Below are 17616 nucleotides of genomic sequence, written 5' to 3'. Positions count from 1 at the left end.
AGTTTTCCAAATACAGACCATTTTGGAAAATAATTTTGAAGAATGTATTATAGTGAAAATGAGTAAAAAATAATTTGGTGGAAGACATAAAATAGAAGAAATAAGTGTAACTAGGGAATTTAGTGGTTGTTTTTTTTTCATAAACAGGCAATAAGAGCTTTAGGCTGGGCAGTGTTGATTCATGTCTATAATCCTAGCTCCTTGGTAGCTAGTTAATGAAGATCCAGGCCACCGTGGAAGAGTTAGGGATGCTAAGATGCATCTTTCATCGCTATGGTCAAGCTGGCCTGAGAAAAAATGAGATATTCCGAAAACAAATAACCACAGTGAAAAGGCTAGAGGTATTACCAAGCTGTAGAGTATGAAGTCAGAGTTCAAACCCTAATACTGACAAAGAAAGGGAAAGGAAAGGAAAGGAAAGGAAAGGAAAGGAAAGGAAAGGAAAGGAAAGGAAAGGAAAGGAAAGGAAAGGAAAGGAAAGGAAAGGAAAGGAAAGGAAAGGAAAGGAAAGGAAAGGAAAGGAAAGGAAAGGAAAGGAAAGGAAAGGAAAGGAAAGGGACGAAGGAAAGAAAGAAAGGAAGGAAGGAAAGAAAGAAAGAAAAAGAAAGGAAGGAAGGAAAAAAGGAAGGAAAGAAAAGAAAAAGAAAAAGAGGAAGGAGGGAAGGGGAAAGGAAAAGGAAAGAAAGGACATTAGTGCATAGGAGCATAATGCAATAAATTAAAAAATCATCCACTAAAATAATTTTAAATTCTATGTAGTATGTGCATAGTCAATTGAAGATATTGCAACACTTTTTGAAGGTATCAACAGTAGGGTACATAGTTCTCCTATCTATGGAAGAAAACTCAAGCAAGTAGGAATGAAAACAAAAAGTGAAATGTGTAAAATGATCAAATAAAATGTGTGAAATACATTCTGATAAAAAGTGGCCTAAACATATAGGGCTAAACTTGTCAGGCAACTTCTCCAATAGATAAAAAACAAAGTGCTATATTTATAAAAGCCAGTGAGGTGGTGAACAAAGGCATGGTTGTCACATACAAACAGAAGACTAGTAAGATCAAAGGAGTACCACAAGCAAGAACATATATCCCCGTAATTGTATGGCTTTGGGATATACATAACAGTAATTTATGGATTTACCATTGATTTGTGTTTGTAATTAGAAATTTAAGCCAATCCTTTAGAAATTGATGAAGCAACTTATGAGAGGTCAAGCAGACAGACAGGAATGTGGACAACCATAAATATGATCTATGTACATAGAATTGCCTTAGTAAGAGCAGAAGGCATTTTATTTGGGAGAATGTGTGGGTTAGAAAGAAGGTTCATCTTATATATCAGTAAGGAAGCTTCACATTATAAAACCTTATAGTATAGGATTCTTTTCAACAATGCACTAAAAATCAGTGACATCTAAGATTAAGAATTCACCTTTCTGATAGGTTCCCAGGTAAGGCCCATGCTGCTGGTCACAGATTCTATCTTGACAACCATTGGGTAAGATAGTTTTTGACATCCTTACTGACCTTTCCTTTCTCATTTTAAAAACCACCATTAAAACAACAACATTCATACCATTGAAGGCTCGTCTTAATTCTTTTACCTGAAATGTGCCATAGGGAAACATCTCTATAGTAGATACCATTTCTGTAGTTCTCACTGTCTTCTATGTTGCTCTGAACATTTGGCTTATTAAATGATCCTATATTTGTTGGCATATTTGGTACAATAACCATCATTTTCCCATTTTCATTCCTTTTTATGATCCTGTCCCTTTTTCTCCCCATAGGTCTATCTGTGGTCACCAGTTCTGTAGTAGGTTATTTGTGAATTATAACAATGATTTCCCAAGGAGGGTGTGCCATGATCTTTTGGAAAGTAACTTTGTCATGTGTAGTCATGACTGAATGGAAAATCATTCAGAGGCTGGTGGGTTTGGCTCACCCTAGCTTCCAAGTGCTACATCTCTCTTCCGTCCCCTCTGTGGAGCTTTGCACAAAAGAGGAACTTGAGCCAATTTATGCACCTCGCTGCATCTCCCTTTGTATCAAGCAGGAATTTTTTTCATCTTGAGCTCTATTTTGCTCCTTCCTTTTCTCTTTAATTTTGGAAATTACGCTTTAATAGTTCTCTGGGAGTGCGTGTATGTTTTTGTAATTGTAGGCAAGGTCAGACAGTGTTTGTACTTGTGCTAAATTGCTGTTATATAAACAAAGATAAAACCATTTGAGAGAGCATTTAAGAATTAGAAGGTTTATAGTCAATACTTAACAATGAAAATTTTCAGCTTAGCAAAGATGACAAATGGATGTAAGTAAGTGCTTAATAAATAGGACTTTGTGGATGTGAGGTAACAATTTGAAGTGCTTAGGGATTTAACAGTGTAGGGCTGCCTTGTCAGTTTCTGTCCAAGCTTCTGCTTGAAAACTCACTGGAATCCAGGCAACGTTGTTGTAGCAAGAGTAGAGCAGGTTATGAGGAAATCATCTGATGAACAGAGAGAGAGTGTGTGTGTAGGGGAACAGGTATGTGTGCATGCACCACTACTGGGGCTTGAACCCCACCTGAACACTGTCCCTTAGCTTTTTCATTCAAGGCCGATAACTATAACACAAGCCACAGCTCCACTTCAGCTTTTTGGTTGTTAATTGGAGTCATGGACTTTTCCTTCCTGGCTGGCTTCAAACCATGGTCCTCACTCAGCTACTCTCTTGAGTAGCTAAGGTAACAGACATGAGCCACCAATGACCATCAAGGAATTCTTTACAACTAAGAATCTTTAGTACTGGAATTTGCTCTATTTAAAGTAGTCTATGAACTCGTTTCTCATTTCAATTTTAAATGTCTATCTTCTATTTCAGATTTCAGCCGAGAAAATGTCTTTTAGATTTGGTCAGCATCTCATCAAACCATCCATGGTGTTTCTTAAGACAGAACTCTCCTTCGCGCTGGTGAATAGGAAACCTGTGGTTCCTGGACGTATCCTTTTCTTTTAAGCGAGACACAAGAAACCCTTGTGCCTAATCAAGCAAATGAATGCAGGATTGGTCTCCAATGTCTGTTAAAGAAAAGGTAAGAAGAATCTACCTTTCTCCCCTTTGGAGAGACCAGGTATGATGTTATTCACATTTATTTTGAATCCAGTTGGTGGCACCAGTAATATGCTTGATCAATGTTGCAGAACTTCTGAAAGGAGTTGCTTAGCAACCATGGCTTTGGAGGTGAATTTTTGCTTGACCTTCTCACTACTGGAGCTGTGTAAATAAATAGGTGTTTCTAAAACTGGTCCAATAAAATATCCTTGACACTTTGCAATCACTTTTATTTCATTGTGAATTTTAATCGTAGAATTCAGATGGTAACTGTACCATATGGATATTATGTTACAACTGGAGACTGGCCTTGTTTTGTTAATTCTTGGAGATGGTGCAAGTTATAAGTTTTAATTCAATTCATATGTGTTATTTTACTTGTAAATCATTTATGATGGGATTTGAAATGACATCTTATTTTGGGTAAAACTCCTATTTAGACTATTGTCCAATGTCTGGGCAATAGTAGTAGAAGAGTTATTTTATCTGTGAGGTGACACTTTTTTCTTATTGACTGCATTAGAAGCTTTGTTTTTCTTCAGCAGTGAAAGTTACAGGAGTTGGCTGAAGTACTTGGAGAAATTATTTCTAACTGACTGAAATGATCATTTATGACTATGTACATAAGAATTCTATTGAATTTTCAAAGTTTTCTTCTTTCCTAATTTAAGAGGCAACAAGACTTCAAATTTTAAGGTAATAAGTATTTTTCTACAGAGACATGATTTGGATTTGAAACAAATTTTGTAATAATTCTGAATGTGCAAGTGTACTGAGAAGTTTTTCAGGATAGGTCATACTTTTTTTCATTGAGTATACTAAAAGTACTTAAGAGCCTGTGAATACTCAGGCATGATAATAATGTAACAAGAAAAAACATTTACCAAACCATAACTGTATGACAGATTATCCAATTCTTTTTTTCCCCTGGTCCTGGGACTTGAAATCAGGGTCTGGGTGCTGTCCTTGAGCCTCTTTGTGCTCAAAGCTAGCACTGTAGCACTTGGACTACAGCACCACTTCCTGCTTAGCACCACTTCTGGCTTTTTCAGTGTAGTTTATTGGAGATCAGAGTCTTACATACTTTTCTGTCTGGCTGGCTTCAAACTGTGATCCTCACATCTCAGCTGCATGAGCCACCAGGCCAGGCTTAGACTGCTGAATTCTTTTGAGTACAAATTTACTTGAATTTTAAAAATTTACAAAAAAAATCAAACCATAAACCAACAAGTAATGCTATGTATCATCTTACTTTGTAATATTTTGAAGTTTTAAAAAAACATTATGAAGATATAGTTGAGTCAAAATACCCTATACTAGAAAAATACAAGTCTGTATATTAAAATAAATGAAAATAAAAGCCAAAGTAGGATGATTTACAAAGATGCCCTTAAACATGTAAGTTTTAAGTTGTATATACCAATTTTATATGGAAATCTTCTAAAAGACCTTGAGCTTTTAATATAATAGAACATTGTGGTTTTATCATGGTCTTTTTCTAGTGTAATTTTTTAAACATAATAACTATAAATGGAGATGGAAAAAGAATATGGTTTGAATGCTGTTTTTTCTGTATAAGCGTTTTAATTGACTTTTAATGAAGAACTATGGGAACTTGGGAGAAGAATGTCAAAGTAGATGTCTGAATTTGAATAGCTTTGGTTATGAAAATATAAGGTCTTAGAGATGTAGTCATTTTAAAAATGGTTCATTTATGGAATGAACTTGGCTTTATGATTTTTGTTTTCCATCGGTATCTTGATAGTAACTTGATTTTTCTGTGATGTCTTGAACCAGCTCTAAAAGTGTGATATGTGAGTTCTGGAGTGAGTATATAGGAGAGGAAGGGGCAATGCCTTCTCATAGGGACGTAGCTCCAGTGAGCAGGGTGGGATTAGTAAGTGACTGTTTTCCACCATTGGCTCTGGGGATCACCATTTTATATGTGAATCCTTACCAGTTACCATGCATTTGACATGGAAACTACTTATTAAAAGAAGCTTGTGTGTAAAGTAGCGAGAAGGACCCAGCTCTTTCTGAGCATAACAGAATTTTTCTTTTTTTGTAATCAATAAACTCTGTGAGGCTATTTCACATCTGCCACGTTGAAAATGGTTTTAGGGCCAGTAGATAATGTATTCAGACAATCCTTTTCATGTGATGGTTTTGTAACTTTTTATTTTACTTTACCTTTGTAAACTCTGTTAGGTTTCAGCTGTGAGAAGCATCTTAATAAGGCACTCATTTTCTTGCAAAAAGCCATATTCTTTTGTCCTTAGATTTGGTAATTCAATCAGTGGATAGCCCCCTCCACTAACATTTCAAAAAATAAATGGTAATGTGTCTGGAGTAGGCTTTTATCTTTTCCCAGCATTCTCTCCTACCTGCCCTGCCCTTGCCCTTTGGTGTGGGTCATCTAGTTTTTGCACCTTCCCTGCCTCTAGGCTTTCCCAACCTAGGCTGTACCTCATTCTAAACTACAGCTGGAAATGCATCACTCTTCTGTTGCCTTATTAGCCATCCACTAAGGAATCTCTGTTTGAAGAAAAAGTCCAAACTCCGGCATAGTTTTTAAGGACTTTTCTTATCTTGCCTTAATTCCCCTTCTTTCCAGTTACTTCCTAAAGCTATATCATATTTTTACTTTGCCCTAGTTCCCCTCTGCCCCTTTTGTACCTGAGTTGCAGAATACTCCATCCTTTTCATTTGAACTATGATGCTTTGATAACTCTTCTTCCTTCTTAGGAAAGAAAAGAGTCTGTCCTCGTTGTTTGTGACACTTGATTCTTGGTTCACATGTTGATTCATTCAGAGTTTTATTACTGAGCTCATACCCAGTTCCAGGCACCACACCATTCCAGTGTGCCTCATATGAAGACTATGTGTGCTCTTGTTTTGTCTGCATAAAAAATCATGTATTCCTGCGAGTATAACTTGTTTTTGCACACCTTTTTTCTTCTTCTTAGCATCCCAAAGTACTAAGGTAATGGAATTTAAAGTGAAATCATGAATACTAGAAACATATTTACTTTTGCAGTTGATTGAATGGCATAACAAGGGTCTACTGAAATCCTACCTTTTTCATATTGTCATGCTGAAAGCCAAGTCTTGCCACCATTTTGTCTCAGACTTACAGAATCCTACATAAATGATATTTCCCCAACATTCTTTTTGCCAGCTACAACTGTTTAAAATTATGTGAGGGTGTTTGGTGGCTTAAGTCTAGAAGGAATAAATAAATTGGCCAATGGGTAAAGATGCTTTGTCCATTGCATAAAATGTGTTAATTTGCCAGTTTACAGGCAGCATATTGACATATTCATGCAAAATGGGAACTTTTCTTTATTTTTTCTTATGTGACAAACTTTATCAGTATTTTTCATTTTTCTATTTAATTCTTTAATTTTTTCTTTATTGAAAAAGTGATGAGCCGTGGCGGTAACAGTTACATAACTAAGGTAATGCTTCCGTAGTTTTTAAACAATGTGACCCCATTCTTCATTTTCTCCTGCTAACTCCTCCCTGCTCCCTTCTCCCGCAAGCTGTAATGTTGATATCCAGCCAATTGTTGTATTAATTCATCCTTTCTGTGATTCCCTTTCCCTTCCCTGGTTGAATTATCTTATACACTAGATACAAGGTACAGAAAATTAAGAGAGATGAGAGGAAAATAATTAGAACTAAAAATTAAAATGAATACATAAAAACTATGTGTAGTACACAATAAGAACCTCATGTTTTTATATCGTGGATGGAACCTTTTGTTTTATAATTTTGTTTGAGTCTTAGTAAAAGCAGGATTCAGGTGGCCATTTGTGAGTTGTAAATGTTATATCTGTGAATTGTTGTCCTCAACTAATATTTTGCTGCTTTTGGCTACCCTGTTTTCTTATGACTTTGCTCACTGGCTTTTTGCTAGCTTTCAGAAGTAAGAAAGGAATCGTTGGATTGGGGACCAAAGATAAGCTTTGAAGCAGAACTGTTTGCTTCATTCTCAGGAGAGCCACTTCAGTCCCTCCTTGTCACCACCTAAAGCAAACACTTCCATCTGTTGCCAGCAGTGTTTAAAGCCGATTGAATAGGCTTTGGCCACTGTGGTGCAACACTCCAGAAGAATATGTCAAAATGTCTTTAATCTATTAATTTCCTGTTACCAGAAAGTTGTTCTCAGAGGTTCTTTAGGGGGAGAACAGAATCATTTTGGAGAGTGCATCTTGAGATTTTTGCAGACAATCTTTTATTCGTGGACATGAATGCAGGTCTGCCCTTGTTTGTGCCTTCTTTGAACTTGAGCCATTGTAGTTAATACTTGTTCCTCTCCCCTTACATTGGGATGTGTCTACCTGAACACCTGAGTTGAGCATGAAAAATGAATTTGAACATGACTGGATTCCATTTGGGGACTGGGGCTTTTTATTGTAAATAGTATTATTCATTTGTTATGTCCTGTTGTTTCCAGCAGACAGAGTGTATTGATCTGTGGATTGCTATTCAGAAGAGCGTAGGGAGCTCTAACATAAGGGGAACATGGCAGTATTTGTAATCAGTCTGAATGCAGTGTATAAGGACAGAGACAAACTTTGCTAGCTGACCATACTATATTATACAAATCGTTTGTCAACAGTTTATTGAATCAGTTATTAAAAAGAACAAATGTCTCCAAACAGGAGCACTGTATACAGAATGTTACCAGACCAGGCACTGTTAGAAGGATGCAGACGAACAGCCTTACAAAGTGGTGAAGAACTCGTCTAGATATCAAGGACATTTCTCCTGATGCATTTGTTGAAAGCGGAACTGTACTCTGAAGTTTCAGCCTCAGTAGAAAAGATCAAAGATCTTTTAATGAAGAAGTTTACCTTTAAATGACTCATGTTAACTTTTCTGTTTTTAGACCTTTGCCACATTAAGTACTCCTGAAATAACTGGAAAAAAAAAACTAATAAAAATAGTTTCATTACTTAACAGTGAATCTTACAGAGTAGATGCTATAGATTAAAGTGCCCTTTTAGTCCTTCCATAAAAATCAGGAATATTTGTCATTTCCTGAGTGGGTTGCAATCTTGTGAATTCCTTTAATTGTTCAGGAAACGACAGTTATTAGTGATCTGACGATCTTTCATTTCTCAAAACTGTTTCTTTTAAATTCTTCCTGTACAAATAAAAAGGAGCATAAGCACTCTTTTAATATCTTTATTGCTAAAGATGGAATAGCTATCTTAAAATTGCCCTGAGCACATCTTTGCTGTTCCCTGTGCGTGCTTGTTGTACTAGCTAGCTTAAAGACTCCTGCAGACATGTACAGAGATGATCTCGCTGTCCTTTCTCCTGAGCTGCAGTGGCACATTGGTTTTCTTGTCAATTTTTTTTTATTTGGCAGCTTATTGTGTTCAGAGATATGCACATAGCAGCAATTGCTCAGTTGGAGCTCTCTTTTCTCTCTTTGTTTGTGAAAGATTTCCAGATAAATCTGCACCAATCCTTGGGTTGTGAGAGTCTAATGCTACAATGGTGAGAGTATATGTGCTGGTGGAACCTGCTAGAACTTTAGTTTCCCATGGTCTTGGTCAGCAAGAACAAATGAAGTTTTTGATTGAGTTCCTCATTTTCTATGGTTACCAGTATCTGTTTTTAGTGTTTAGAATCTTGCATAGACAAAGGACCAAGGGCAAACCAATGCAACAGCAATACTCACAAGACAGTATGTTGGAAATTAACTGTACTTCTTGGGGGAGGAGTTGGAGGAAGGGAAAGTGGGAGAAAAATGAGAAGGGAGGTAACAAGTTTTTACAAGAAATATGCTAATTACTTTATATATGTAACTGTAACCCCTCTGTACATCATCTTGACAACAAAATTAAATTTAAATTTTTTTAAAAAAAGAGCTATAAAGGAGAAAAAATTCCTAAAAAACGAATTTGCAGTGAAGATCCTGCCAGTCTTCCTTGGAAGACAAGTCTTATGTGACTGGCATCCTTCTAAACTTACCATGCAAGGAAGTGAGTAGATTTCTTTTCTTTTATTCATTGTGGGACTTGAACTTAAGGCCTCGACACTGTCCCTGAACTCTTTTGATCAAGTATAATGCTCTACCACTTTGAGCCACAGCACCAGTTATGGTTTTCCGATCATTAATTGGAGATGAGTCTCACAGACTTTCCTTCCTGGGTTGGTTTTGAACTGCAATCCTCAGATCTCAGCCTCCTGAGTAGCTAGGATTATAGGCATGAGCCACCAGTGCCTGCCTAAAGAGACTGAATAGAAAACATGTGTTTTGCCTCAGATGCTAGCTCTTTAGGTGGAGGTAAATGACATTGTTGAGGGTGATCGTGAGGTGGTGCTTGGGGTCATCAGGCAATTACTCTCATGGGTGCCACAGGGAAAGTTCCTGGGTCCTTCTCTTTCCAAGCTTACTTTTGGTTCTGGGAGCTGGAGACTTACATTCTTATTCTTATTTTATTTCAGTTTATTTTATTGTGGTACTGTAGGTTAAGGGCCTCACCTAAGCTAGTCAAATGCTCTACCTTTAGACTACATCCCTCATCCTGGCATTTTTGATAATAGGTTGGATAATAGATGGGTGAGACCTGGTACTGAAGGAGTTAAATAGGAACTTTAGATGCAATGGAAGTCGGAAATTGAATGGAGGAAAATGGATGGCATTTATGTCCTCGTCCTGGATTTTCAGGCGAAGAAGGCATGTACATGTTTCAAACACATACACCTCACATAGGCTGCTTCCTGTTCACCACTGTCTCCATCTTGATTCTCCTGGCTCCTCGCTGCCTGTCCCATGGAAAGGTTGCACACACACACACACGTGGTGGTCTTGTGATTCATCTGGTCCCTCTTGTTCAGGACTTAGTTTTGGCTGTCTTTCCTTGACGATGACTTCTTTCCCATAATAGGATTTATCTTACAGCTTCACACTCTTCTGTATGTGAAGTGGACTGGATTTTATGCATTATAGAAAAAAATCAGCTGTTTTTTTTCAATCAGAGCTTTTAGTGGGTACATTTCTCAGAATCATAGGAAGTCTGTGGAATCACTTCCACCAGTAGAAAGGATACAGTTGAAACCTGCTGATCTTTTCAAAGTTCTATGTACATGTGTGTCTGCAAGGAGAAAGATATTGGGAATGCTCCCTCAAGCTCTAGCAAATGGTTGGACAATAATTGTAACAAAGAAACACTTTAATTATTTCTCCTCTGAATTGTGACATGAGTGTACCATAGTGAGAAAAGTTATTCTCCATTTGTATTGCTTTCCATATGTAATTTTCTCAGGTAGTTTTAAACTGTCATGGTTAACAACTACTGAACTTTGCATTATATTCCAGGCATATATTTGACCTGATTTCCATGCAAGTCATCAGATTGTAGGGAACAGGAAAAGGCTGGTCATGGTGTTAGTAGCCTTGCACTTGTAAAGGATTATAATTAGGAATAATGAATGGAATAATACATCATTATTCATAAGAAATGTCACATAATTAACTGAAATAATGCAGACTATATTTTCATTTCCATTTGGAATGAAAATATATTTGTTAGAACATCAGTAGGCAGTTAAAGTTTATTCTGTATTTTCATACACATTTCAAAGCTGTTAAAATCGGAGTGAATATAGATTTTTTAAAACATACTTAGTCAAGGTTCCTTTATTTTCCTAATAGAGTCATGTATATATTATTTATTTATTGTATCTACATAATTTGTGGATATGCTCAATTCTTAGTTAGCATAATTAATTTATAGTTATTGTAAATTAATGGTCTAATTTATTTACTTAGCTCCCATTTCCTTTTTACAAGCTAATTGACTGAAAAAGAATTGTAAATTTGTAAGTAGCTCTTGGGCATAAATCCTAAACTTGCCTTATTAGACCTCTATATAGTACTAGATACCTGAACTGGTTTTGTAATCTATTTTTCCTGAGATTTCTACTATAGGCTCCTGGAGTCTTGATTTGGTTTCTGTAAACTCACAGTTGGATATGAGGATGGAGGTGGGCTCTGTCCTAGGCAGGCCAGTTATTTTTATAAGTAACAATTAGCATGACACATGGCACTGACCAATGTCAGCAGTAGTTCCTGAAAATGCTCTGCTCCAACAGGCAGCCACCTGTAATTTCTGCATGGTGGAGAGCTCTAGAGAGTCCCAAGGGAGGAGAGAAGGAGGTGACAAGTCGCACAAAGAGGCAGTAAATGTGTTAGTATCTCAATGTTTTAATAACAGGAATGGGTGTGCCAGTACATACAGACCCTGTGGGCATCAGCCCTGGTTTTGGAGAGATGAAGATTGATGGGTGGGGAAAGCTGCCATTGCATCCCTGCCATCCAGTGAGCTATTTGTTCTTCCACAGTGTTGAGGATAGCACAGTTGTAGATGTACTCAGGAGTAAAACAATGGAACTCCATGCTCATGTCAAGTAGCCCTTTCTTCATAGTTTAGGCAAGACCCATCAGGCTCTGGAGGGTACCAAAGCAATGTGATCTCTTTCTGCCCTTTTCTGGTATGTGTTGGGGTGATGGGGGAAAGTGCATGTATAGACACATGACTGAATATCTGACATTAAAATAGTATTTTAAATAAGATGTCATAACATAACGTTATGAACAGCAGTAACATTTTGAAGTCGCTGTTTATTTTTATTGTTACTAATCCGTGAGCAGTTTCAATGGAAAGTCTGAGTCTAGATTTTGTTGCTAATGTCTTTATGGTTGTATCATATCCTCCTTGCTATCTTCTAAAACTATAAGGTTTGTTACTTCTGAAACTGTAAGGTTTGAGCCTGATAACCTGGTAGGAGCTATGTAGAACCAGGTAGTTTAGCCTGACTGACAGCATAATTTGCTCTTAGGTAAAATGAGTCGGAGAGAGGCTAAATTCCTATGGCTCTCTAATTTTTCTCTTTTCTAGTAGGTTTTGAAATGGCTGTAGTTATCAAGAGGTCGTTTCATCTTCAAGATTTATTTCCAGTTCAAGAGATTTGTTGGAACTGAGATTTATCTGTAGAATTCTAATACTTCAAAAGTCAACTATGATACTCTTCTTTTCACTGGAGATGATTGCTTTAATAGTTGTTAAATAAGATGTGTCAGGATAAAAATAAATCAGCCGAAATTACATTAAAATCTTTACCTGCAGTGGTGCACATGCAAAAGTCTGTAATATTAGTTGGATTTTTTTTTACTGTTCTATTTAGGGACCGAGCATCCCTTAGAAGCCATTTGTCATGGAGATATATCTGCATATCATCCTGGAATAAGCAACCAGCCCCTTAACAGGAGGGCTAACAACAGCTGGGAACTCATAACCTCCATCCCCATTTGTCTGAGCCCCATGGTAGAACTAGATGTATCTTATTGAATAACACCGCACCCTCCCAGACTATGGAAAGAGAGAATTGTGATTAGAAATGGTTGGAATGGGGGGTGTTGAGATACTTTCTGGTTTCTACTTTTTGGTATGATTATTCCATTTTCCCCTTGAAGTCCTGTGGCTCTTCAACTGAGGGTGGCTGGCATATTGTTCTCTGATTTGATGCTACTAGAACTACAAAAGCTGCAAGCCTGAGGGCCATCAGATGGGGTTGTAAGATGATAGAAGTCACTTTAAAGAGGTTTCCATCTACTCCATGGAGTTTGGGACACAACAATGCTTGTTTCTCATTTGCATTCTTCTGGACTGAGGGTGGGAAATAGACTGGCTTGTTAGACAGGCCTGTTTTAGCTGGGTAAGATGGCACTAGGAGGAGTATGCCTTTAAAAAGATGGAAATAAAACAGAAACTGGTTATTTATGTTGGTGGTGGTGGTAGTGGTGGTGGTGATGTGTGTGTGTGTGTGTGTGTGTGTGTGTGTGATTTTTAATTTTTTTTCTTTTTCTGATTCTTAGGGGGAAATAGGAGGCACAGAAATGGAGGAAGAGAGAACAAGAGCAATTATTGTTCTCAGTATGCACTATGGACTATGCAACTTGTGGGCAGGGACAGGAGTGTCAAGCTAGGAAAGCAGAGGAAGGGCTAACAGTTTCTAAAAAGGAAAGTATGTATTACCGGAACTATGAAATGGTAACCCCTGTGTACAACCACTTAATAATAACAAGAGTGTATTGTAAAAAAGAAGGAAATACATTTCCTACCCAGTTCTACACTTTTTAAAGCTTTTTGAGGAAGGATTTAAATGTCGAGCTCATTCTAGAGCCTTGTTATTTTCTGGTGGAGACCATGAGTATCAGAATAGAACTAAATTGCAGATGCCACAGAGCTGTTCACATATACTACTGGGTCAAGTGAAGTGCTGGCCTATCTAGAGAGAAGATGGTGTCATAGCCCAATGGAAGATTTACACAGGGAGACAGATTCACCTTTTGTGAATGGATCATTGGAAACAGGATGAGGATGAATAATGGATCATTCTCTAGAAAGGAAACATGTCTGTCACGTCCGAAACAGGGACACCTGCTGAGCTATGACTGGTGCCCTGAGGTCACTCTGACAGGCACAGAGCACAATTAACCTTACAAGAGCAAGGGATGGTCTGGGTAGAGGGTCCTAAGTGATCAAAGTTGTTCCTCAAACCTAGTTTAGTTAAGACATTAAACTTTAAAATAGAGAGACTTTATAATAGAGAGACTTACAGTTCTGGAAAATAACTACCAATTCTTACATTCTGGCCAGGATTCTGTGAAAGGGCTAGAGATTCAACATAACATGTTTAGAAAAGTAGAGGCAAAGAATACAACTCTATAATATCTTTGTCCCACTTAATTGAGATTCAGTAATTATTGTTTATAGAGAATGATGACATATATCCCAACAAAGGAGATGTCTTGTCACTTAGCAAGTTCAATATAGTCTGTGATTTGTTGATTGCATTAATTTTTAGGAATGGAATCTTGAATATAGTAGATGGTTGATAAATATTGATGGGATAAGTTTCAAAGAAGAGTGGTTAGGAAAAGGAACATTTACTTATTCATTCCACCAATATTTTCTGAAGGCCTATTACATGCCAGATTCTTTTCTCATCTTTTTCTGGTTCTGATCTAAGTTTGGCATGTTCTCAGGATGATAAAGTGCCAGTCTAAGGATTAAATAAAGCATTTTTGCATGGCAGCAGCCCATGATCCCATTTAGCACACTGAATTCATGTTGTTTCTCTCTGTGTCTGTATTCCCACAATGGTTCTGTACTATTCTCTTAAGTCAAATTTATCACAGTGACTTACAAGGTTTATATATGAGCTCCTCTGTCTGCCCCTCAGATCCAACCATTGCCCACTGTTTTCCTCTTCTGTCATTCCTGTATTCCCCATACTGTGTTAAAATGGCAACCTTCATATGTATGTCCATATCATAATCCTTGGAATTTGTGTTTGGAGAAGGGTCTTAGAAGAGATAATTGAGGTACAGGTCTTACATTAGGATTACATCATCATACTGTGTGAGCTAGATGAATCCTAAATCCAGTGACGAGTGTTCTTACAACAGTGAGAGAAGATTACACAGAGAAAAGGTGGGGCAACAGCACCATCACAAAGACAGAACTGGGCATGATGTGGCAACAAGTCAAAGAAAACTAGCTGTGTCTGGGAGATGACAGAAGCAAAGAGGGTGTGGCCTTGCTGACACCTTTATTCTGTTCTTCAAAAGTAATGGAATCAGTTACATTTTTAATTACCAGTTCAAGGTTGAAAAAGTTAAGTAGTCACTATAGTTCCCCACACCAGTGCTCTGGCTTACGTTGTATTCGGCGACTCCTCTCCTCTCCCCACCACTCCTCTACTCACTCTGCTCTACTCCCTCTCTCCACTCTTACCTCACCATCTCATCCTGGAACCTTTTTCTCCTGCTTGGAATGCTATTCCCCCAAGTAGGAGTACCTTGGCTACTCTGCTTCTTCACACCTTTGTGCAAATTGTACCTTCTCAGGATAGTATCCCCCTCCCTCTTCCCAGGTTTTCTTTGGAGCATTTATATTCTCATCTAAGGTGTAGTTTATTATTGTGTTTCTTGGATGTCCCAGACTGATGGAATGTTTGCTCTTGTAATAGGCAGAGATGATTCCGTGGGGCAGTGATGGATACATCCTCATTACCTGGGCACAGCTTGCCCATGGCACATGTTGAGGAAATGTGTGTTCAGTGAGTATTTGCAGGATGAGTAACCCTGCCTGATAATTGTGGCTTTTTTAGCTTTAAGACTGAAAAAGGATGGGAACTTTATTTAGCATGTATAAATGATTTGCTAAATTCTTAACACCAGGCAGTGTGATGTAGTAGTTAATTAAGATTGTGTATCAATCTGGATTTTCCAATCTTTACCCACACCCACATACAAACACACTTGAAGGCATGGTAATATTTGTAGTTGCAAAATTACCTGCTTTGAAAGGGACACATAATAGTAGCTTGAATATGAAAAAGACCTTCCTTAAGCCCCTGAAGCACAGTTTGCCTAGATTTTCATATGGTTTCAAGCTAGAGTGAGAAAATGAGTTTTTACTCAGCAGAGAGAAGTGGACAGAAGCTCTTGTTAACTCATTGTAGGGCAGAGGCATTACCTTGCCATCATCTTCCTGTCTGATGTCAGTCTTACCTTCCTTGAGATTTGAAATAAACCTCTAAACTGTGAACTTGTTGTTCTGTGAGCCTTTTCATTTTATAAGGCATGATGATTAAGAAGGAATAAAACATACACTACTTTCTACTGTTTGTAGTTTTAGGAAGCAAGAATGTGTGAACAATCCTGACGTTCATTCATGGCTTTCAGTTGCCTTGCCGAAGTGGTTTTAAATTAAGTCTTCAGAGGGTTAGTTTACTGGATGCTAACTCTGATAAACTTTAATGATAGCCACTGTACCTGTCTTTCCTCTCCTCCCACAATCCTGAAAAAGGACCCCTTAACACTGTACTGATATCTTTCTCTCTAAACTAGTTTTAATGGATTTTTTTTTTTTTTTTTAAGCAAAGCATCAGGACTATGAGATAGCAGCATGAAGTCACTGACCTTCTTTGTGGAATACATGGCCTGTGTGCTCGGGAATGGTTTGAGCCAGGACTGACTTGCTTTCTGGACCATGTCATTTTCTTTCATATAGTTTGAGAAAACTGCGATGTCAGAGGGAGCTCAGCTAGGGCTCTGCTGCTCCTCCGCCTTCTTCCCGGAAGTCCTCTTTCTTTCTTTTTTGGCCAGTCCTGGGCCTTGGACTCAGGGCCTGGGCACTGTCCCTGGCTTCCTTTTGCTCAAAGCTAGCACTCTGCCACTTGAGCCACAGCACCACTTCTGGCCGTTTTCTGTATATGTGGTGCTGGGGAATTGAACCCAGGGCCTCATGTATACGAGGCAAGCTCTCTTGCCACTAGGCCATATCCCCAGCCCCTCCTCTTTCATATAGTTTGAAATAAAGATACTCTCTGTCTTGGCTCAATTTTATACAGTAGGACTGTTAGGACACAGTAGGTACTCAGCCCTAATGCAATTCTGATACCTCTGAAGTATTGAGGAAAAGGACATTATATTTAGTCACACCATTTGGTATTCTGAATGTAATCTAGTAACCAGCTAATGAATTGCTTGACTAAGTAAATGTTTTCTTTAAATTATGTCTATAAAGCAATCTACTTTATATCAAGCGTAGCACATTTTAAAATCTTGTATTTATTTTTGTGATTATATGACTATCTACCTGTTACATGGAATAAAAGCTATAATTTATTAGAAATAAAGTGTGATAAATTTTCCGGGTAAAATATTTTTTACATTTTATTTTCTTGCTAATATCTCTAGAAAAGAAATATTATATAATCTGATTTTTAGGCTATTTTGTTGTTAAATTTTTCTGATGTTTTCATATATGCTTAGATTTTTAAGCTAGACACTGTTGGCTCACACCTGTAATCCTAGCTATTAAGGAGGCTGAGATTTGAGGGTCATGATTCAAAGCCAGCCCGGGCAGAAAACTCAGTAAGTCATATCTTAAATGAGTCACCAAAAAGCTGGGAGTTGTGTGGCTCAAATAGTAGTGTTAGACTTGATCAAAAAAGCTCAGGGGCAGTGCCCATACCCTGAGTTTAAGCCCTAGGACTGGCACAAACAAACAAGAGAGATTTTTTAAAAAAATAGTGATCTATTATTGTGTCATATGGATCTAAATTTTCATCCTTTGTGTCATGAATATTTTGGTAGAAGATCTTTGTGTCCTATTTCTGAAAAACAAAAAAATATAATTACTGGCTTGCTAAAATGTTAGTTGTTTAAATTGACAGATACTCATAAATTTATTTTCTAGCAACAATTCATGAGGATAGTTAACTCACTATAGACTTAAAGAAGTAGATTTTGGGTTTTGTTGTTGCCACATTCATAGATTTAACTAAGGTCATTACTTTATTTTTGAGTTGATACTTAGGAATACTCTTACAACATATTTATGAATTATTTTTATTGGTATATTACTTTAAGGTTTTGTGCTCCTATCTTTTTAAAAAATATATATAAACCTCAGATATTAAGGA

The 17616-nt window shown here is 37.5% G+C and overlaps 1 protein-coding gene across 4 annotated transcripts in view; it reads left to right on the top strand.

The window, feature by feature from the left end:
• Fhit (fragile histidine triad diadenosine triphosphatase) overlaps positions 1–17616 on the top strand; it is a 1290154-nt gene that overhangs the window by 590911 nt on the left and 681627 nt on the right. For all 4 annotated transcript variants that reach the window (XM_048356064.1, XM_048356065.1, XM_048356062.1 and 1 more), the window contains one exon: positions 2866–2983. In XM_048356064.1, the coding sequence (XP_048212021.1) occupies positions 2881–2983 (103 nt within the window). In that variant the 5' untranslated portion in view covers positions 2866–2880. The remainder of the gene's footprint in view (positions 1–2865; positions 2984–17616) is intronic.

This window comes from Perognathus longimembris, chromosome 10 (genome assembly GCF_023159225.1).
Source record: "Perognathus longimembris pacificus isolate PPM17 chromosome 10, ASM2315922v1, whole genome shotgun sequence".
In the NCBI taxonomy this organism is placed as follows: Eukaryota; Metazoa; Chordata; class Mammalia; order Rodentia; family Heteromyidae; genus Perognathus; species Perognathus longimembris.
The sequence above is the reverse complement of the archived record's forward strand: the minus strand, read 5'-3'. Positions and strand labels throughout refer to the sequence as shown.